The sequence below is a fragment of the Polypterus senegalus genome, chromosome 17 (genome assembly GCF_016835505.1).
Source record: "Polypterus senegalus isolate Bchr_013 chromosome 17, ASM1683550v1, whole genome shotgun sequence".
NCBI classification, from domain to species: domain Eukaryota; kingdom Metazoa; phylum Chordata; class Cladistia; order Polypteriformes; family Polypteridae; genus Polypterus; species Polypterus senegalus.
The window spans coordinates 83,191,638-83,214,609 of NC_053170.1; the positions used below are offsets into that span (position 1 = coordinate 83,191,638).

The following is a 22,972-nucleotide window of genomic DNA, read 5'->3' on the forward strand; positions in this document are numbered from 1 at the left end:
TAAAGCACAGAATAGGAATTTTTCATATTAGGACGGAACATTTATAGTTTATCGTTAAGTTAATGGAACATTTCAATCATGTGAGGTTTTTATTATAATTTATTCCATTGTAAATGAGCAGCTACTGGCCTACTAGGGTACTGGCACTTAGACCTGACATTGACTTTTGACGTGTACTCTAATAACATGTAAACTGCGTTACTAAATTTTTATTTTTCATTAAATTTTATTTCTAAGCATGTCGTTCCAGGTTTAAGCTGTGTCTAAACAACAGTGTACATATGAAATTTGGCAACAGTTTAGATAGAGTTCATATCATAGGCTCATAGCAAATAGCGAGCCGCGTACTCATCACAAATTTTAAGAAAATTAAAATGAATAATGGGCCTAGGGGGTCAACCTCATCACCTCACTTGGTGAAGGATGCCCGGGCTTGTTTTGAGACCCAGTCCGCTCCTGACCGTCATAAATGATAAAAATCAATAAACCATAATAGAAAGCAAATAATAATATGAAGAATGGATCCAAAACGAAAAAAAAAATTAATTAAATCATTGCAAAATCAGGACAATGAATATGGCAAACATTCATGGTGTCCCACTGTAGTTTAAGCCCTAGAGGTCCTGGCCTTACCAGACTTGACGTCTTTTGTTCACAGGTAATGCTGGCTGAGCGAAAGGGCAAGGAGGAGCTGTATGCCATCAAGATTTTGAAGAAGGATGTGGTCATTCAGGATGATGACGTGGAGTGCACCATGGTGGAGAAGAGAGTCCTAGCACAGCAAGACAAGCCCCCCTTCCTGACCCAGCTCCATTCCTGCTTTCAAACTGAGGTGAGCCGATCATGTTGCTCAAGTGCCGCTTTCTCGATGGGTTCGGTTCTGGCTGTCATCTGCCGTCACCATTCATGGTGATATTTGCTCGTTGAAATGTCAGTCAACAATTGTTAAGGATTTAAAGGGGTGCAGCAAGGAGCCATCCTTCACATCAGGCCCTTTTGGGCATCTTCACGATGTCCATCCCTATGTCTGCCTGCCTGGGCGCACAATGTGCCTGCCATGAGGAAGCCCATTTTTTAGTGTTCTTATTGTGTTGGTCTAATCAGGAATAACGTGCATTCAGAAAGGATTCAGACCCTTTCCCTGTCTACATGATTTATTGTGTTGGAGATTTAATTTAAAATGGATACACTTGCCATCAATAACCCATTTTGACAAAGTGAAGACGTGTTTTCAGAAAGGTTGGCAAATTTCTTAAAAACCAAAAGCTGAAATCTCTCATCTCGATTAGGATTCAGAGCCTTTGCTGTGGCACTCCAGACCAGAGTCAGGTGCATCCCATTTGCTTTGTCATCCTTGAAATGTGTCTGGAACTTGACTGGAGTCCATCTTGGACAAACTGAACTGACTGGACTTCGGTTAGAAAGGCACACTCCTCTTCTATAGGGGGTCCGACAATTCATACTGCGTGTCACAGCAGAAGCCAAGCCATGAAGTTCAAGGGAACCCTCAGTAGAGCTCTATGATCAAGTCATGGTGAGGCATAAATTTTGGGCGAGGGGATAAAGCCATTTCTGAACATCCTCAGGAGCACAATTGCCTTGATAATAGTAGAATGGAACAACCAGGCCTCTTCTAGAGTTGGCCATCCAGTCCAACTGGGAAACTGGGCAAGAAGGGCCTTGGTGAAGGAGGTGTCTCTGTGTCTTCTGCTGTAATGGGAGAACCTGTCGGAAGGGGCATGAATACGGGATGCTTCAAACTATTCTGACATTTCTGTTTGTGATTTTGAATACAGAGAATCCTACAAAAGCACAAACAGAAATGTCAGAACAGTTTGGGGCATCACAGGCTCCTTCATTTAATGATGTATGATGATGATGACAGATTCTTATTTTCAAGAAAGATTGCAGATTCTGGATGATAGATGTGTGTCTTGCTCCTGAACGTAGTTAAAAATCATGGCTCCTGCCTAGTATTGTACCATTTATATTGTGGACAGACTGGAAGAGGCATGAGAGGAGGCGGGGTTTAGATTTCATCATGAGTTCTTCAATTGGTTGAGGTCTTCCTGGCAGAAAAGGAAGTGGAAAACTGATTGGCTCTGGTATAGCTCCTATATCCTTGTCCTGTATCCGCTTCATTTTGGACTCGAGAAGAGACAAACCAATTTTGCACATGAGATAGTGTGTGTGTTTAATTTAAATGTAAATATATAATATCTGTGTACTATATATACACAGGGTAGTCCAGATCTAATTATGCAATTATGAAAAGGCGAACACATCGCACCCGCTGTTTGACTGACAACTGTCTCCCCGCCATTTTGGAATGCAGGGCAGGTGCTGCCATCTATCTGCAACAAAAAGAATTTTTTTGTGAATTCTCTATGTAATAAACTTAATAAGTTACAGTGTAGTGAAAATTGCATAATTAGATCTGGACCACCCTATATATATATATATATATATATATATATATATATATATATATATATATATATATATATATATATATCCTCTTTAATAAAACCCCTGTGTGCGTCCAGGTGTCCGTGTGTGTGTGTCTTCTGGTGAAGTGCGCATACGTGGGGCCACACAGCACATGTTCAGTTTCTTCCTGTGCATTCCCTGTGTGTGCAGAGAGAGAGACACACACACAGGCGCGCGAGAGAAACACACACGCACACACACACACACAGGCGCGGCGACAGACACACACACACACAGGCACGTGCGACAGACACACACACACAGGCGAGACAGACACACACACACACACACAGAGGCGCCCGCTTAAGAGAGACAGACGCACATACACACAGGCCCATGACAGAGACACACACACAACAACAACAACAGCATTTATTTATATAGCACATTTTCATACAAAAAGTAGCTCAAAGTGCACAAAGGCGTGCATGTGCATTGTTGCAATGTTACTTTTTTTGGTTGTGTATTAAATTACGGATTTTTCAAATGTTCATTTTTTTTCTCTGTGCTTAAAACTCATTAAAAAGGTGTTTTTCGGGAACGGGACGTAAGGCTATAGCGCGAACTCTTGCAGTGTTAGTTTTCTCTGTTGTTCAAGGTTTTCTTAGTGTTATTCAATGTTTTTACATTTAGTTTACTATTACTGTGTGCATTCAATGGTATAATTAACTATATTTGTGCTTAAAATCTTAAAAAAAAAAATATATATATATACATACAGTTCATACGGTCTGGAACGGATTAATTGTATTCACATACAATCCTATGAGGGAAATTACTTCGGTTCCACTGTATTACTGTCTGACAAAATTACAGGCATTTTACGAAAATACAAACCAGTATTACTGAGAGAGAAAATTAAAGGCACACAATACAGTGACGCATATTACAGCCACATACAAGGTCCCTTGCCATTTAATATTGACTGTTCCTACTAATGTGTATGCACTACTTATTGTAACGGGCTTAATGTCTAGTATATATATATATATATATATATATATAAGCCTAAAAGTGCAACGATTTTGTGCAATGATTTTATGTCATTTTTTTTTCACGTTTTAAATCGGGCTTATTTTAAAACCTAAATATATATGTTTGGTATCATTCTTTTCAGAATTTATCAAACTTTAACGTGATTTTGTTAGATTTTCAGATTCTTATTCCGTTTTTAAATTATAAACTAAAAAAATATAAAGAACTCATGTCCCGCAAAACAAGAATTTGTGCCAAAAGATTTAAACACGCCGGAGCCGCTGTACAGGCTTTTAAATGCTCGATGTACCGTGCGAGATGCAGATCATCATCATCAGCAGCAGTAGCAGCAGCAAGCCAGCAGCTGATTGAGCCCCCCTCTTCACAACACGAGTGGCAGAGATGTGAAGTGGCTGGCGCATAGTGCAGGCTTCGGGGGTTGGCGAGCAAAGTGAGCAGGGGGTAACCCCCAGTGTGTATATATATATATATATATATATATATATATATATATATATATATATATATATATATATATATATATATATATATAAACCAGAGTTGATATGTGTATGTATGTTTGTTTGTCCGCCATACAAATCTGCACTGGGCGTCTGATCGCCACCAAACTGGGGATGGGGCTCCTTTGTGACCAGGAGGAGGTCATGGGGTTTTTTGGTTGGGAAAAATGTTCGTGGTGAAGGGCAGGGCACTTTTTTACCTTCGGCACACATTCCCGTACTTATCATTGACAAGATGGCTGCACATTGCAACAGACCTTCATGCTGGCGCCATCTAGCGGCACATTTGGTTTCTGTGCGTTGCTCTTTACCCACGTTTCTTTAAATTGCCAAGAGATGGCGGAAGTGTCCAAGTATGAGAAGGCCGACTGCTTTGATCGGGTGAAGCGGGACTGCCCCATAGATATAAAACATGAACGACCCAGTGCACGTGACCGGCTGACACACCTGCATTTCCGCACATCACACTCACACACACTAATAGTGCTGTATTTCATTCGCCAACATCTGTTATATGGCAGCACATTTGAACAGAGACTCGCCTTAAAAAGACAGCATCCTTCTCCCACCATTCTCCCCACATGCAGCACCGGTTGTATGTCACTTCTCTCTGTAGTTACCATAGCCAACGTTCGTTAGATGGCATCACGGTTCAACACAGACACTCCTTGGAAACAGAGCTCCCCTCCCCGCCATTTTTCCCAGTACAGTTTCAGTGCTACTCTTTCTCACTGGCTTTCCAGTATTTGTGGTGCTATTTGCTCGCTTTCTGACGTATAAATAAGGTAAATTCATCTCACTGTGGTGCTTATTCCGTATGTAATACCATGTAACACATTCTAATTGTCCTGCTTTTCGCGAATGTACCCATACCACCGAAAAAAACACGTACAATTCGATGGTCCACTTCAGATGCCAGAAAAAAGTCTATTTCAAGGGCATCTCAAACACCACAGCTGACACAATCCAGAGTGGAGGAGCTTATAATAAAATGTGAATCAGAAAACTGTTTGTTCTTTTTCTATGTACTGTTTCTTTCAATTGGGAAATCCACTGGTTATGGATTCCTGGGCAACGCTGGGTACTCCTGCTGGTATATATATAATATACAGACACACACACTGTATATATTTGTGTATGAGAATAAATATATGTTTGCGTGTGTGTGTATATATACAGTATATTTGTGTGTATATATATATATATATATATATATATATATAATGTAAAGTAATAGGCAGAAACAGCTGCCCTCAGTCTCTCATTAGTTTATTCCTAGCTGGGGATGGCTCAAGGGCTCCCTCTATTGCCTACATCATGTAAGCACTTTTTCATTTTAGAATAGATACAGTATTACAGTAAAATAAAGGTGAGCTCAACATGCATAATACAGTAATTTTGAAAAACGAATGAATAAAATAAGCCCTTAGAATCAAACATCTGTGAAATGAGTAGGTGAGAATAAAAAAATAACCACAAACCAATTTTCTTATGACACCTCCTCATTCACCCTTGAGCCTTGGATTGTCAATTCTATTTGTATGTCATGAGATTAGTGAGGGGCGTTTCATGAAACCATTTACAGAAAGTCCTATCAGAGTAGATTGCTCTGCTACTGGAATTCATTGATGTTTGGTGTGCCATCCATCTCCCAGAGTTAAAGGTGTTGCCACCATGCTTCCTCTTTGGGATGGCAGGCTGCAGTCATTCCATCCATTCACTTTCCAACCACCTTGTCCTTGGATTTCTCCGAGTGGAAATTTTATTTTACTTTTGATAAATTGTGACCATGTACCAAGTTTTTGGGCCTATCTGCTACACAAGGCTTACTGCCACCTGGAACAAGCTGACAGCACTGTGAGGATTACATTTTTTTGGTTTCTCCGTCACCTTCAATTCCTGTTAAGTTTTAACTTCAGGAACAGGCAAGCTATGGTGTCCTGGATAATGGACTGTCTGTGAGGAAGGGCACAGTCTGTGAGGGTCAAGGACTGTGTTTCTGATGTGGATGTGAGTGACGCACTGGAGCACCACAAGGAACAGTCCTGACTCCTTTTCTCTTCACTCTGTACACCTCAGACTATAAATAAAACAGCACGTCATGTCATTCACAGAACTTCTCAGATGATTCTGCAATTATGGGGTGAATGTATAAAAGGGAATGAGACAGAGGAGAGGAGTCAAGTGGAGAGGTTTAAGAATTTTGTGGAATGTAAGGAACAGCTTATTGACTTTCACAACACCAAAGAACCTCTACACCTGCTCACCACTCAGGGAGTGGATATGGAGGTGGTCCACTCCTACATGTACTTGGGGGTCCACATTAATGACTAACACAGAGGAACTACAGAAGAAAGGGCAAAGCAGACTCTTTTTCTCTTAGGAGACTGTAATCCTTTAATGTGGGAGGTGACATCCTTCATATCTCCTACAGCCCTGTGATGGCCAGTGGGATTTTCTACACTGTGATGTGCTGGGCTGGTATCATCATTTCAAGAGAGGCCCACCGAATAAACAAACTAATTTAATATGCAAGCTCAGTACTGGGATGCAATTTGGACCCCCTGGAGGTAGTAGAGGAGGAGAGAGTGAAAACAAAACTGAGTGCCATTATGAACAATGCCACACATGCTCTCTGTGGCACGCCAACACTGAGGACTTTCAGCCAACAAATCATTCAGCACAAGTGAATCAAGAAACATGACGGGGGTTTCTTTATACCAACAGCAATAGGCCTTTATGCTTTTTTATCTGTAGCCAAGCCGGAAAGTCTCTTTTTTGTAATTCATGTGTGTGTTTGAGGAGAGTTGTTGTTGTCTGTTTTATTTGTAAATTCTAAGCTTCAGTAAAAAGCTAAATTTCTGTATTGGAGCAAAAAGTATTATCTATCTATCTCTTACATAGTGCCATTCATATCTATCTATTATACAGTGCCTTTAATCCATCTGTTTCTTATATAGTGCCTGTCATATCTATCTATCTATCTATCTATCTATCTATCTATCTATCTATCTATCTATCTCTGTTATACAGTATCTTTCATATCTATAATTTATATAGTGCCTTACATATCTAACTCTGTATCTATTATACTGTATAATGCCTTTAATCAATCTGTGTCTTAAATAGTGCCTGTCATATCTATCTATCTATCTATCTATTATATAGTGCCTTTCATATCTCTCTATCTCTCTCTCTCTCTCTCTCTCTCTGTTATACAGTATATTTCATATCTATCTATAATTTATATAGTGCATTATATATCTAACTCTATATCTATTATATAACGCCTTTAATCAATCTGTGTCTTATATAGTGCCTGTCATATCTATCTATCTATCTATCTCTGTCTCTGTTATACAGTACCTTTCATATCTATCTATACTTTATATAGTGCCTTACATATCTAACTCTGTATCTGTTATATAGTGCCTTTCATATCTGCTTGTCTGTCTAGGTGATATAGGGAACAGTCCTAAAATGTCTCTTTATTTTACCATACTTTTGTATGGAAGCCGAGAGAGGACGTGCAATATCGTTATTTTTTAACAATATTTTTATCGAGATCTCAAGAAAACGAATTTTGTTTTCTTGAGATAACGAAATAATTTTATCGTAAGCTCGAGAAAATGAAACTTAACTTTTGCTCCTGGCATCAGGCTCGCTTAGATTGCAACGCCTATACAGCTGAAGCCTTGCTAACCGTCTTCCTAAATGACGGACACTAACGTTATTATTTTCTAAACTAAGGCATAAACATATTTCAGCCTCCGTCAGCCCTCGATTGAACAAACATGTGACGCGCTGATCAATACAGTTCTGCTCTTCTGCCATTTCAAACAGGACATGGCTTCAATTTGCTAAACATTAAACTTTAGATAAATTTATTTCATAATTTTGAGAAAACAAGATATTTTGTTTTATCAAGAGCTCAATAAAATTAGTCCATTATCTTGAGGAAACAATTTAAAAAAATAACGATATTGCACGTCCTTTCGGCTTCGGTACGTTGTGCCTTAATGCAGATTTTGTTTTTTTTTCTGTAAGTCATAAACAGAACGTCCCTGCTGCACTCCGCTGTCTCGTCTTTGTCACTTTTTGGACTTTTATGACTCTTAGACTCTAAGTTGTTGGTTTCTCTCTTGTCATTCATTCAGTGTGTATTCCCAAGTGATGCCCAATTCATGCCAGTGGTCCCACTGTAGATGTACAATAAGAATGGCGCCGCATCTGTGAAGTGTCCCAGGATGGTTTGTGTCAGTGGACATTTGACTAGACGGTGCTCCAGCTTTTCGCTGCTCACCCTTTTATCATTTTGCCCTGCTGCCATCTCTAGTTGGTCACTTACTGGCGCACACAACTGACTACATGGATAACCTGCTCGAGTACAGCCTGCTAGTTTCACAAGTCGAGACCCTTTTCTCCTCAACTTTGTCCAGCTGAGGTGGTGCAGCTCCCTCAGCACATGAGCCCTACCTCCAAGCTGATGGCGTCATACCTGCCATAGTGGGGTTTATTGCCAACTCCCCCAATCAATGTACAGATTCCACTAAGTTTATTTTCTTGCTTCTCCTCCACAGGACAGACTTTACTTTGTCATGGAGTACATCAATGGTGGGGACCTGATGTATCACATTCAGCTTGTTGGAAAGTTCAAGGAGCCACAGGCAGTGTGAGTGTCTCAGTGCTGGGTAAGGCGGGCAGAACACAGGGTAGAGCTGATGGGTGAGGCAGACCAAGTGGAGCTGAGTGTTGCTGGACAAAAAGGATGGGCAGAGGGCAATAGAGAGAGAGAGAGAGCTCAGAAATGGCCGTGTGTGTCCCCTTGTAATGTCAAGTGGGCACTCAACCGGGGCATAGATTCTCTAACTGGTCATGCCACTCTGTTTGTGTCTGTCTGTCTGTCCTTCCTGACTCACTTCTGTTTTCTTGTAGGTTTTATGCAGCAGAGATTGCAGTTGGACTCTTCTTTCTACACAGGAAAGGAGTCATCTATCGGTGAGTAACCAAAAGGGCACAACATGGAGCCTCCAGAAGGTTCTGGCAGGTGGTTCTGCTTATTTATGTGTTTATAGAGTGTGACACTGGGTTGGCGGCACTGCCTCATAACTCCAGAGTCCAGGGTTGAAATCCAGTCCCTGGTCAGTGTTGCTGTGCAGTTTGCACGCTCTCCCCGTTTCTCTGTTTGTTTTCCTCCCGTATCCCATAGACATGTGCGCGTTAGGTTGAGCAGAATCAGAAACACAAGGAACAAGGAAAAGGTCACCAACTCGAAAGGCAATACTCTTCTTGATTGTAATGACTAAGTTGAGATTATATAATCATTTGAACAATACATAAAATTATACCACAGCTAACAAGGTGTGTCTCGCGAGGAGCCACAGCTCCAAGAATGGCCCAGGTTCAATGCAGAGAAATGCACTATGGGAAGGTTGTTGGTCTTACAGTCCAACCACAAAGCCACAGTGGCAACAAAATTATCAGAACAACCAGAAAATAACCATCTGATTCTCTAATACAAGCTAAGAATCACTCGGCATACGATTCACATCAAGCCCTGCTGGGAGATTTCATGGACCATCTTCTGTTGCTGGGGCAGTCAGCTCTCTCCTTCTCCTTTGGTGGTTTGTTGTCTTCTCCAGGTGCTGTCAGAGAGGGTCAGCAATTGTGACACTCCAGTCAGGGTCAGCTCTATTCATAAGTCGGGGTTGGCACTGGCTTAGGGGTCCATGCCCAAGGCATCACCAAAAAGTAGTTTCTTATACAATTCTGAGGGCACCGATGACCGCTCGTTGATTTCATGTCAACCCCCCACCCCCCTTGTCAATTTCAGTTATAGATCCGACCGCACAGATTTAAAAAACAGGGACTCCATTTTGGATGTCACTATTTACTCCTAGGGGTGCACAATGTACCCTTACGCTAGCCCTGGCTCTGGCATGTCTGGGTTTCATGGCATGTCTTCAGTGAGTATTAAATGCCAGGGTGTGGTAACACTTGTTACCACTTTAAGATTGTATTGTTTTGGTAAAATAACCAATAAGTGTTTGACTAGACTATTCACTGCTGCCCCTTTTACTAGAAACGCCCGACAACAAAGAACTTTCACGATGTCTGTCCTGGCAGAGACCACTATAAACCTTCACACAGACTGGAAAAGCATATTAGTGAAAACAAAAAGCAAGAATGTGTGATTAAAAAGTGTGGAGATTAACCAGACTGAGTCAGCCCAAAGAGATGGGGTTGGAGCTGGACAATACCGTTTAACAGATGTTTAAAAAGAAAAGAAATGGCAGGAGAGGGTGCAAAACCGAAGGAAGGCCTGAGCCTACAAAATGCCAAAATGGTTATCCAAGAGAGAAGTGCCGCTTCTGAAAGTCTCTGTCCTCTACAGATAAGGGTCCTGAAATGAACAGCCACGTCCGGTGGGCGATGGCGTTAAATTCAGGTCTCCCAAGAGGGGCGGGGATTCTTGAGATGCAGATGTATAAAGAGTGTGCCCTCTCTCTACTCAGGGTGGGACTGCTTAACTTTTTGGGACCCTGAGGATGTCCCCTAAGCGCAAATGCTTGACAAAAGGAAAAGCAAGAAATAAAACATAATAAGAAGAAGAAATAACAAATATTTCTGTGTGAAAAAATAACATTTAATAAATAGGTTATGCATATGAGTGCAAACTTTATAAAACACACACCAAAGTGATATACTGGAAAACAATTGAACGTCACTGCTGCCTTAAAGCAGAAGGTGGCCTCTCTGTCTCAGGATTGGCTGATTTGTCACCAAGTTGCTTTAACTCCTGCTGATGCTGACCCCGCTGGCTGACTTGATGCATTTACCTTGTGCTTTACATTTGCTTATTCTTACTGACCTGCTTCTTTTTCCTTATTTATTTTAATTTCCCCTTGGGGAGATTTAAAGTCTGCCCATTCATTATATAGTGTATTTCATATCAATCTATCTACCTTGTATCTGTCTTTTTATTATATGGCATCTTATCTATCTATCTATCTATCTATCTATCTATCTATCTATCTATCTATCTATCTTAGATAAAACGCTACATAAAAGATAAGTAGATAGAAAAAATACTATCTAACCAATCTTTTATATAGCACCTTATCTATCTATTTATCTACCTACCTGCCCATATTTTAAATACAGTAGCACCTTATCTAACTACCTACATATCTTTTATATAGTACCTGTGGAAACCAAGGGGTGCTCCAGCTGCCCAGCTCTGACACAACAGGCTCAGACCAAAGTGCAGCACAACACAAGCCTTTATTGTTAGAGTGGGAAACGCTTTTCACTCTTTCCCACCTGTAGTGCTCATTACACAGCCAAGTAAAACACAGTCCAGTGCACACAGTATTTCGTCTTCCTTCTCTCTCTGTCTTCTTCTGCATTCTGCCCTCCTGGGAAGCTTTGTCCCTCTTCCTCCCAACTCTGCTTTCCTGAATGGAGTCAGGTGGCTCCTTTTAAGTTGGTCCTGAGAGTGGTCTGAGTGGCTTGATAATCAGAAATGGAATCCCTTGCAGGTGTGGTGAAAGCCCAATGTAGGATTCTGCATGCTCCCCCGGCAGCCCCAGGGCTGTGGTAAACTCCAACACCCAGCGTGCCCTGCAGGAATATGTGGTGCTACAGCCGCCCAGGACGGCTGCCCTTCTAGCATCCTGGGGAAGACAGTGCCTTAGGTAGATACTCTCTCCCCTGGTCCTTCCATCCAGCTGGTGTCACGGCTGGGTAGTTGCAGTGGCTGCCCATTGCACACCTCATCTATCTATGTATCTATAGTGCCTTTTATATTCTATATCTATCTATCTATCTATCTATCTATCTATCTATCTATCTATCTATCTATCTATCTATCTATCTATCTATCTATCTATCTATCTATCTATCTATCTATTAGTTCATCTTCACAGTACATTTGATTTGTGGATGTAAAGTTTTCTTTAAGAACACTAAGGACTAATTTTGAAGAATTGATGTCATGATATTTGAAAAATGTCAATAAACACAGAACTTGAAGGTGTCTTCAGATCTGTCCTGATATAAACTGGACGTCTCTGACAGCTCTCTCCTGCATTTTTATTCCATCCCAGTGACCTGAAGCTTGACAATGTAATGCTAGATTCAGAAGGGCACATAAAGATTGCGGACTTTGGAATGTGTAAGGAGCACATGCTTGACGGAGTCACGACAAGGACGTTCTGTGGCACCCCGGATTACATAGCACCAGAGGTAGGAGATAATAATGTTTATTTCTTTTTGAAGAGATGACACACAAGTTGTTTAAAGGCACAATGCATTGCCCATGACTTGCTTTCTCCCATTTACCAAGACACAGGATTAAGTGTTGTTAGCCTCACCGGGATGGCAGTACAGGACATTTTTCAATGTGTTGGCCGTCCCTGCTCAATTTCTATTCTTCATTTTTTTTCTGATTTATGAACTTTTAACTTCTTACTGAGTTCATTTTTCCACTTCCTAATATAGTAGACCACTCATTCTAAAGCATGACATCCTCATTCCTAATATTACTCCTGTTTTAATTAGTTCTTATTGCGCTTTCACTTCCACTTTCTTATTTTGTATTTCATACACTTTTATCAGTTCCCCCTTTCCTATAATGCTATCTTTAAAGAGTGTATCATTTTAATTAACGGATTTTAGAGCTCATTTAAATGTCTAAGGCAGGGGTGCCCACACTTTTTCAGCTTGCAAGCTACTTTAAAATGACCAGGTTGAAATAATCTACCTACATTAAAAATGCTACATATCCTTATATATAATTTGATACTATCCATATGTATGGTGTTCGCGTCAATACCTCGACTCAATACAAGTTAGAACCATGCAATGATACTCTGCCTCTGTTAGAACATAACGTGGCAAACGCGGACGCAGTATTGCAGGATTGGCTAAGAATGTTCGAATGCTTCAGTGACGCTGCTGGATGGCCAAGTATAGTAAGTCGGTGTTGGTTCGAGCAGAAAACAGTAAGTTTGGTTAGATTTTGGAACGTTGCTTTGGTGGGGCGTACTTTCCAGGACTAACATCGTCGACTGACTTAAACCCTTTGACAGCTCCGGAACCGTAAGTAATTTAGAACGTATCTCCATTTGCTTGGTACGTTTAAATCTATGTTTGGGCAGTTCGGTTTTGGCATCCGTCCTTCTGACATCTATTGGCAAAGTGAATAATGACGGCTGGGTATTAACAACGGTCATTGTTTAAATTTTAGCCGATCTCAGATCTAAAATGACCACAGCAACATACAGTAATTATTACTCCGACTCTGATTAGAGTCATAAAATACGGTTTGTTTTGAAAATTTGTTTGGAGGAAAAAATCAAATGAGGTGCACTGAAGAGCTGAGTTCACGTCTCGCAGCCCCATTTAAACAGAAAGCTCTTCATTACATCGGCCGAAAAGGTTTATTTTACGCAGAAATCAGTGCCATGATAACAAAATCATTTCAAGGACTTAACAAAACAAATAATTCTTTGCAGAGAAAGTATGGATTTCACAAACATAGTATTTGCAGCTCGATTCTATTGGGCTCCCAGTCGCTAGTATATATATTGTGAAGGACAGCCGGGTCCCATGCCTGGCAGGGATGCCCCTGCCGCTTATGTTCCCGGGGGAGCCACCATCGACAGTCCAGTACCTTCCCCGGGATGCTTGGTGGCAGCCTCCATGGCTGACATTGATTCCCCAACCACCCGCAAGGCTCCATGGGAGATGGAGTCCTCCACAGCCTGGTTGGGGGCTCGGATGGCCGGTAGGGGGAGCTGCATGGACTCAGCAGCCTGGCTGGACGAATCTTCAGCCCCACCTGGAGGTGCAATTAGGACCAGGTGGTTAAGCACCTGGAACACTTCCGGGTGGGTTATAAAAAGGGCAGCCACCACCACTCGAGGAGCCAGAGTCGAGAGGAGGAGGAGGAGGAGGAGGAGGACTAAGCTTGAGGAGGAGTGGTGGTCAAGGAAAAAGGATTGTGGGTTGTGTTTGTTGTGCTTTGGGACTGTGTTTGGGCTGTGTGGCACGGGGAAGACGTGTCCCACAGCTGAAGAAACAATAAAAGTCTTTGTACTTTTTATACGTGCTTCCGTGTCTATCTGTGTCGGGTCAGGCACCTGTATAGCGCCTTTGTTACTATATATATATATATATATATATATATATATATATATATATATATATATATACACACACATATATATATATATAATATATATACTAGCGACTGGGAGCCTGATTGAATCGGGCTACAAATTCTACGTTTGTGAAATCCTTACTTTCTCTGCAAAGAATTATTTGTTTTGAGACCACTGAGACCTTCATCTTTATTTTCAGATTTTGCTTGATGGGTACAGGTGAGCTGCTCATTTTTTATACTGTATATATATATATATATATATATATATATATATATATATATATATAATATATCAAGTATGCTTTATACATAAAATGTATGTTGTCGTACCTTGCATAACTGAATAACCTTTATGGCACAATAATAATTCAATAATAATAATAATAATAATGCTGGATTTTGTGAATTTCCCCTTGGGATTAATAAAGTATCTATCTATCTATCTATCTATCAATACATTTATGGTCACTACAGTATTTGGTTTTAATAATCTTCATGTGGGAAAAGGCTGACTCGCATTAATAAGTAGAGCCGAATAATGAAGTCAAGGAGGCAGCACATTTCCTCATGTTTGGGTACTTTTCCTCTGTGTGTAAGTTCCAAAACTGTCCAAGTGACTCACCCGGAGCGATGCTTCGGTGTGTCTGCCCTTACTTTTGAATTCAGCCGAGTGAAAAATGACGGCTGTCCGATTAACCGCGATTTTAGTTCCCTCTCCTTTCTCTTATCGTAGTTTTTCTGAACAGTTCGAAAGCGCCTTTCCACATTTTCCTTTTTTGGAATAGCAATGATAGATTGACAGATCAGACAAACGCACTTCGATTGTGACATTGTGAGAGAAAGAAATTCCTCTTCCAATTCCACATCCAGCCCATAAACAACTATTTTTTTTTAAATCCCTTCTTTAGTCGATATAAATTGGAAGGCTAACCACATCACTTAGATAGCCGGAGTTTTGAAGTAGCTTCCGTGTTTGATTGTGCGTGCGGGATGACCAGTGTGTGAGAAGACAAGAGATCTCAGACTGGCTGCCCAGTATCTCAATCAAGTGGCAAATGCCATAGGGAGGATATACTGTACGATAGACTAACATTTACATTTTTTTTTTGAATGCATCGCGATCTACCTGCACTACCTTTCCGATCTACCAGTCGATCGCGATCAACGTTATGGGCACTAAGGTGTGATAATGTCAAATTTTTAGGTGAGCATTGGCTCACAAAGGGGAGAGGGGCACTCTACACAGCATTTTGGATGTAAATTGCAACTTTTATTTCTGTGTGTTTACTTTCATTGTATATTTGGTTTTAACGTCAGGGGTTTTATGATCTTTACCACCTTGGCCAATGAATATGTCAGATTATCAACCCCTCTACGGCACTCATACATAATTTCCCCAAGACGGTGCATGTTAACAAGATGAAAGAGTAAATGGAGTAATTCCCATCTAATTACATGAAGTACCAAATGGACCTCAGCTGCAAGAGATCACATCATAGCCCATTACGATAACTCACAGTAAATGCCACGCAGAAATATTTCCCTTTTATGCTGCATGATTTTCAGCTTAAAGGCAGAATGAGTGCGGTGTTATGGGGCGCCATCACTCTACGAATCTGCACCGCTTTTTCTTGTCCTGCCCTTCACAGAATTTCACGTTATTTCAGAACATTATATGATTACACCACGATGGTATATCCATCCATCCATCCATTATCCAACCCGCTATATCACGGGTGTCAAACTCCAGGCCTGGAGGGCCACATTGGGTGCAAGTTTTCTTTCTGACCCTTTTCCTAATCAGTGTCCAGTTTTCACTGCTAATTAAGTTCTTCTCCTTTCATTTTCATTGCTTTGTTTTTAAGGAGTAAGTCTTCTGAATTGATTCTTTTCTTCATTAAATGACAGCCAAACAGAAATGAGACATGAAACGAGCCAACAGATGACCAGGTAAATTGGGGCTTCAGACTCCAACCAGTTCCTTAATGAGAAGCTGATTCTTGCTGTTAATTAAACCCGTTAGTCAATTCCATGGCTTGTTGCTGCTCTCTTTTTGCCACAGCAGACATTTCCAAAACTGTTGATATTCTGTTTTTTTTCTAAGAACTCCTAAAATGTTTTGGTAACCTGAGGGATCAACCTCACTGAGACCTTCATCTTTATTTTCAGATTTTGTTTGATGGGTAGAGGTCAGCTGGTCATGTCCTGCTTGTTTTATGTCTCATTACTGTCCGGATGCTAATTAAGGAAAAACAACTAAGGGGTCCGAGTCAAGCTAATTAAAGCTGAGGCTAAAGAAGTTAATTAGCATCAAAAACTGGTCACTAATTAAGAAGATGGTTAGAATGGAAACCTGCAAACACTGCGGCCCTCCAGGACTGGAGTTCAACACCCCTGCGCTATATCCTAACTACAGGGTCACGGGGGGTCTGCTGGAGCCAATCACAGTCAACACAGGGCGCAAAGCAGGAAACAAACCCTGGGCAGGGCGCTAGCCCACCGCAGACGATGGTATGTCAGAATTAGCAAATATGAGGGGGAGTCAAAACTGAACTGCACTCCACGCTTACGGTAAAACTTGGCAGCTCTGTCTTTCCGTACGAGGTCTCTGTCCCCCCAGTCAGGTGTGAGCGTGTCATGTCAGATCATTTGTAACTGCGGTGCGAGAAACAATGGCTGCCCAACTTGTGATTTGCACAAAAGAAGAGCGACGTGCTTTGATACGTTTTTTGTGGTCTGAGGGTGTGCCTCGTGTGGATTTCTATTGAAGACACAGTAGGGAGAAAGTGTTTTGTTACGTAAAAGTGTATATGAATGGATAGAGAAGTTTAAGGAAGGTCACACAAGGGTCAGCATGAAGGAGGAGGAGCTGGACGCCCATCCACGACTGCCGACAACATTGAACGCGCACGGGAAATGATTCTGTGGAATAGACGGGCGACGGTAGATGATGTGGCAAATCAGCCTATGCAACAATCCACGACAGGCTTGCATTTCGAAAGAACACCTACGAGGACGAAGATTCACGTCCGATGAAGAGGTGAAGACAGCGGTGCATTCGTGGCTCGCAGCTCAACCCACAACATTTTTCAATGAGGAATATGAAAGCTCTTTGACAGATGGACAAAGCGAATTGAAAAGCAGGGAGATGATGTTGAAAAATTATGTATTTGCCTTTTCTGAAAGTTGATTAAAATAAATTCTACAGCCGGTTTGCAGATCATTTTTGACTTGCCCTCTTATGTCTGCTACTCTGTGTGTGGTGTGTACGCTAGGGGTCGCTGTTGCCCTGTGAAACCCACCAGACAGACGTCCAAGACACACTTGTAAAAAGCACCAAGAAGAATTTTAAGATTTTTCTTCAGACACAGTGCACAAAGCACCACACTCGCCACATTTCTCCAATAATTATACAATAATCAATAATCACAATAATCCTCCACTCCTCCCAGCAGCTCCGTCACTCTACCACCCAACTCCGGCTCTCTTTGCTGGGTTTTCACCAGTCCTTTAAATAGTCCATGACCCGGAAGTGTTCCTTCTCTTCCTCCGGGTCAAACGGCACCCTCATCCGTCCTCAAGTAGCCCGGAAGTACTGCGGGCTTCAGTCCTTGTGACTCCGGGTTGTAGTAACAATAGGAGTCCCCAGGTTTTTTGTGAGCTACCCCTGGCCGGAGTCGGACTCCATGTCCCAGGATGCCCTGAGGGAATCCGGGGAACTGCTGCTATCCAGGGGAGCTGCCACCTAGCGTCCCAGGGGAGGCAGTGCCCTGAAAAGGCTGCCTTCCCCCATTCTTCTTTTTCAGGAACTGCCAGCCGTCCATCACAGTGGTTATGTTTATGGAAAGAAAATACATAACAGCAAACCTCGTCACCATCTCTATTTTACTGCTTCATCTGAACATGTATCTTGTCAGACTTGCAGAGTTTTCCATCAATTCTTGCATCTCCTTCTCCTGATACATTCAAGAAACCATTCAGCAGTTTTCACATGACTCATTATAATGGACAACTGTGAATGACATGAAATACCCGCCGTCTCATCTGTTTACCAAATGAAGATGTTCTGACCTCATCCTTCATCTCCTACAGAAGCACAGCATGCACTGTGGGTGGGGCCCGTGATCAGATGACCAGTGTGGGGAGTTCGCAGACGTCCATGAATCAGGAGCTCTGCCGAACAGCCAATTAGATTCCATGTTTTCGTCGCTTGGTTTACTTGACTCCTCCCACAACCCTCAGCGTAACCACCATTCTCATTTACATCACGTGGCTACAAATCAGTTACGTATCCAATCAAGGACCACATATGAAAGTAAGGATTTGAAAAGATCGGATTGTTGGGTCCACACAGCCCTGAAAATATAAGATTTGTGTTACATTATGGCAAAAAAATCGGATCGGAGTCATTTCAGCCTGTTGGTGTGTACTTAGTCTCAGAGTCCCAGGAGAGCCAGAATCTACTCTGTCACCAGTGGTCGCATGGTGGGAAACATGTCTGGAGGGGACGCCAGTGCCCATTCCCACATACACTGACTCATAATCACATTTTTCAGTTAACCGAAGTAGCTCATATTTTGGGATATGGGAGGAAAACTGGAGTTACCTGCAAGGAAACCCACTCAGGCAAAATAAGAACATACAAACTCAACACAGACAGCAGTTGGCTCCAGGATTTCGCACCCCAGGTGTTGGATCAAATCGTCTTAATGGTGTATTAGTTGTCTCCCTCCTAAGCCTTGGTGTATTTGTTCTCCTTTTCTAGCTGTCACAGTGGCTCCTTTTCCTAATTTATAACTTCTCTGCACTTAATGTGCTGTTCCTTCTTTTCCTAATTTATTAGTTGTCGCCTCTTAACGTGTTAATTCTCGCCTTCCTTTCTTATTAGCTCTCATCTACTGAATGTCACGCTCTGACTTTTAAGCGAGTCCCAAATGCCTTCCGATTTCCTGTTTCACTGCTTCCAGCTGAATTGAAGGCATTGGATAAGCAGCGGCTGCCTTCCTAATTTACTTTTGAAGTTCAACCTTTATGTTTCCTTCTTCTCTCCTTCTTAAATTTTTTTTTCTAACTTGTTACTTCCTCACCGTCGTGCATTTTTTTTTTTGCTCCTAATTTGTTAACATGTTTTTGCAGGGTGTATGTGCCCACCCAAAGCCATACACATTCCCACCCAGGCAATTCAATTCCATCAGACGGCAGATTATTCCTTATTATTTGGCTGATGCACTTGGTTACATTTCCTTTGTTTTTCCAATTGGAGCGCAGGAAGGTGAAGTAAGTGACTTGCTCAGAGTCACACAGAGTCAGTAGCGGGATTTGAACCCTCGACCTCTGGATTTGAAGTCCAAAGCCTTAACCACCATGCAAGTCCAAATATGGACCACACAGAATGTCCTGTTATGAAACACAGACCCAGCAGCCATAGCGCCGGCACTTCAGAAGAGGTCACCCACCTGAAGCTCAGCAGCACTTAGATGGAAGACCATCTAGGACAGGGGTGTCCAACTCCGCTCCTGGAGGGCCACAGTGGCTACAGGTTTGCATTCTAACCATCTTCTTCATTAGTGACCTGTTTCTGCTGCTGATTAACTTCATTTGCCTTCGTCTTAACTGACTTCACTCGGGCCCTTTAGTTGTCTCTTTTTCCTTAATTAGCAGCCAAATAATAATGAGACCCAAAACGAGCCGTCACATGACTGGCTCACCTGTGCCCATCACACACTATCTGAAAATAATGAAAGGTGAAGGTCTCAGTAAGGTTCATCTCTCAGGTCACCGAAACATTTTGACCTTGTTCTTAGAAAAAACAGAAAATCAGTAGTTTTGTAAATGTCTGCTGTGGCAAAATGAGAGCAGCAACAAGCCGTGGAATTAAATAACGAGTTTAATTAACAGCAAGAATCGGCTTCTCTTTAAGAGATTGGTTGGAGTGAAATTGGTTGTCTTTTGAAGCCCCAATTTAGCTGGTCAACTGTTGGCTCATTTCATGTTTCATTTCTGTTTGGCTGTCATTTAATGAAGAAATCCTTAAAAACAGGCCTATTAACATGAAGGGAAAAACAATTTAATCAGCAGTGAAAACTGGTCACCAATTAGGAAAAGGGCGAGAATGAAAACCTGCAGCCACTGCAGCCCTCCAGGCAGGGCCGGATTAAGACGAAATTGGGCCTGATGCTGCAGCGCAAAAGAGGCCTATTTTTTCTTGGCATTGGTGCATTTGACACTCACCGTACATGTGCACTCAGACCGACCAAGAAGCCTTAATTGCTTGCGACACAACCAGCCAGCCTTTATTGAACACGAATAATAATAACGACGTAGTATCGTAACAACTCGGTATTAACATCAAACTACGTAACATCAACATTCAATAGCAATTGTCTGAAAAGTGCACTTAATGCAGAAAACCTAACAATGAAATACACAAAATTTTGCAATTCCCTTACGAAACAGAGTAAGAAAAAATGAATTTGCAGAGACATTGGGTCAAAGTGCCTCAGTTCAGGCTCTTGAGGGTAAAAATTTGTTCACGATTTAAATTTCATAATAGACCAGAATCCTGTCGAGGATTTTAAAAATTCTAAACATCTATGCCGGGCCGGCTTTTAGTTTTACCTTTACAGATAACCATTTAAATAGCCATCAATTTTTACTGTACAACTAACTTTCAAGGTGAAAAATTTACTACGTGGCACTTAATGAACAATAATAAAGTGGCAAGAATCCCCAAGATATTGCAAAAAATGCAGCTAAATTACTAAGTAAACTGTTTAACGTAACTTGAAATCTTCGGTTAACAATAAACACAATGACGTTATAATTACGTCACAGCGCAAAGAACAATCGTAACTGTATAATAAGTAATGCTGTGTCTAGGCGTCTGAAAATCGGACTCCAAATTTCATTCTAAGAAATATTTTGAGGTTAATATAGCAAAGGAAAACTGTTCAGCTTCTGGAAAATTCTCGTCTGTTTTCATCTGGGCCTATTTCAGGAATGGGCCTAATGCTGCCGCATCAATAGCACCCAACTTAATCCGGCCCTGCCTCCAGGCTTGGAGTTCGACACCCGTGATCTAGGAAAAGCTTGAGTTCTTGTTTAAAGTGGTCTTGTGAGGCCATCAGGGGGTGTTTACCTTGGTGGTCTGAATGTGGATCCCAATGCCACAGTGCAGGCATAGGGACACCGTGTTGTAAAAATGGTGCCATCCTTCAGTAAGGTACTGACTCTCTGTGGTCATTAAAGATCTCTGGGCATCCTTTGTAAAGAACAGGGTGTATACTGATATCCAGCCTCAATTGCCCACCACAGCCTTTTCTGGCCCCCTAATCATCTCCTGTCTCTTATCACTTCACCACCTAACAGCTACTGTGTGGTGTGCATACTGGCACAAAAATGGCTGCCATCGCATCATCTAGGTGGGTGTTACACATTAGTGGTGGTTGAAGTGGCTCCCCACTCACTATGGAAAAGCAGTCTGAGTAGTGAGAATTGAGCTATATAAATGTAAATTATTATTATTATTAGGGCTCGGGATGCCACCTGCTTCCCCGTGTGTGGTTATCTTCATGTGTTCATTCATTTTCGAAAAATCGACTTCACCTTCACAGTTCTTTAGTCTGTGGGCCTGCTGGAACTGTTAATATCGTTTTATGCAGTCATCACGTGAAGTTTCCATTCATTCACGGTTCATTCTGCAGACACCAAGCCGATGCCCGTGCAGGAACTGGCTTGCCGTCATCTGCGGATATCACATCAAGTAACAAACCTACTGTGAGTCTTTGTGCTGCCGTTAAGAGGCAAAATGGAAAATATCTTGGCCATGTTGAAGCTCAGTGGAAGGGTGCCCATTTTCGGAGAAGGAAATGCTTCAGATGTGGCGGAGGTTGCAGTGAATGCATAAGAAAGAAATGTGAATGGCGTATAGGTAATTGGGGGTGTCGTTCTAAATCAACAATGTCACAAAAGCCCACTTTCCTTCCAGATGCCTGGCGTATTCTTCTTGAGGGAGAAGAGCAGGGCACGGCACAGAGCAACCCAAGCCACAAGAGACTGTTGACCCAGGAGGGTGCCAGCTTATTTTGCACTGTAATTATGCCCAATCTATTTTGGTATCAGCTGTAAGTGATCTGCTAATGTCATCAGGGGATCAAATCCGCAGCCGCTCTTCCACTTTCCCCGAGGGTCGCAGCTGCTCTGCTCAGAGACTGAAATGAGAAGCCATCGATGGAGTGCTCAGCTACAGATGCCTGCCCTAATTGATGTACTTGGATGCCCTCCTCACTTTCTAAGCGGCTGTTAGCGATGCCTTCACCTGAAAGAGAAATGGCCCCATTGTTCTGTCACATCGAACACCGAAGGCTCACTTGAAGTAAAGGAGCGACTTTTATTGCTCCCTCTTTCAGAGTTCAGCCCACCTCTTACTAACTGGAAGGATCTCTACAGGGCTGTGCTTGCTGCACAGTGGTGTATTCAGAGCCCCCTGTAAGGTGTAGTGATGGCTGACATAAATTTTCAATCTCATGTTCTCATACAGACCAGATAGAAAAAAGGTTTATGTTTGAATACAAGCCAATGGTGACCAATACTGTGCAACGCCAAACGTCCATAGTCACTCGTGTCTCATAATCCACATGTCAGTCATCCAGTTGTATGCTCAAAGTGTGCATGTGTTTTTGCTAAATTATTCTAAAATAAATAACAGGAAACAAAAGCCTCATGAGATTGACATTTTGAATTAAGGAACCACCTCTCCCTCTCATTCATTGGTTATGAGTCCTGTCTTCAATACAAAACGTCAATCCCGTGTGACTTT

The 22,972-nt window shown here is 41.9% G+C and overlaps 1 protein-coding gene across 1 annotated transcript in view; it reads left to right on the forward strand.

The window, feature by feature from the left end:
* Positions 1–22,972, forward strand: part of LOC120517149 (protein kinase C alpha type-like) — a 77,183-nt gene that overhangs the window by 28,216 nt on the left and 25,995 nt on the right. The window contains exons 8-11 of the mRNA XM_039739300.1: positions 659–832; positions 8,567–8,658; positions 8,922–8,984; positions 12,095–12,233. Coding sequence (XP_039595234.1) covers positions 659–832; positions 8,567–8,658; positions 8,922–8,984; positions 12,095–12,233 — 468 coding nt within the window. The remainder of the gene's footprint in view (positions 1–658; positions 833–8,566; positions 8,659–8,921; positions 8,985–12,094; positions 12,234–22,972) is intronic.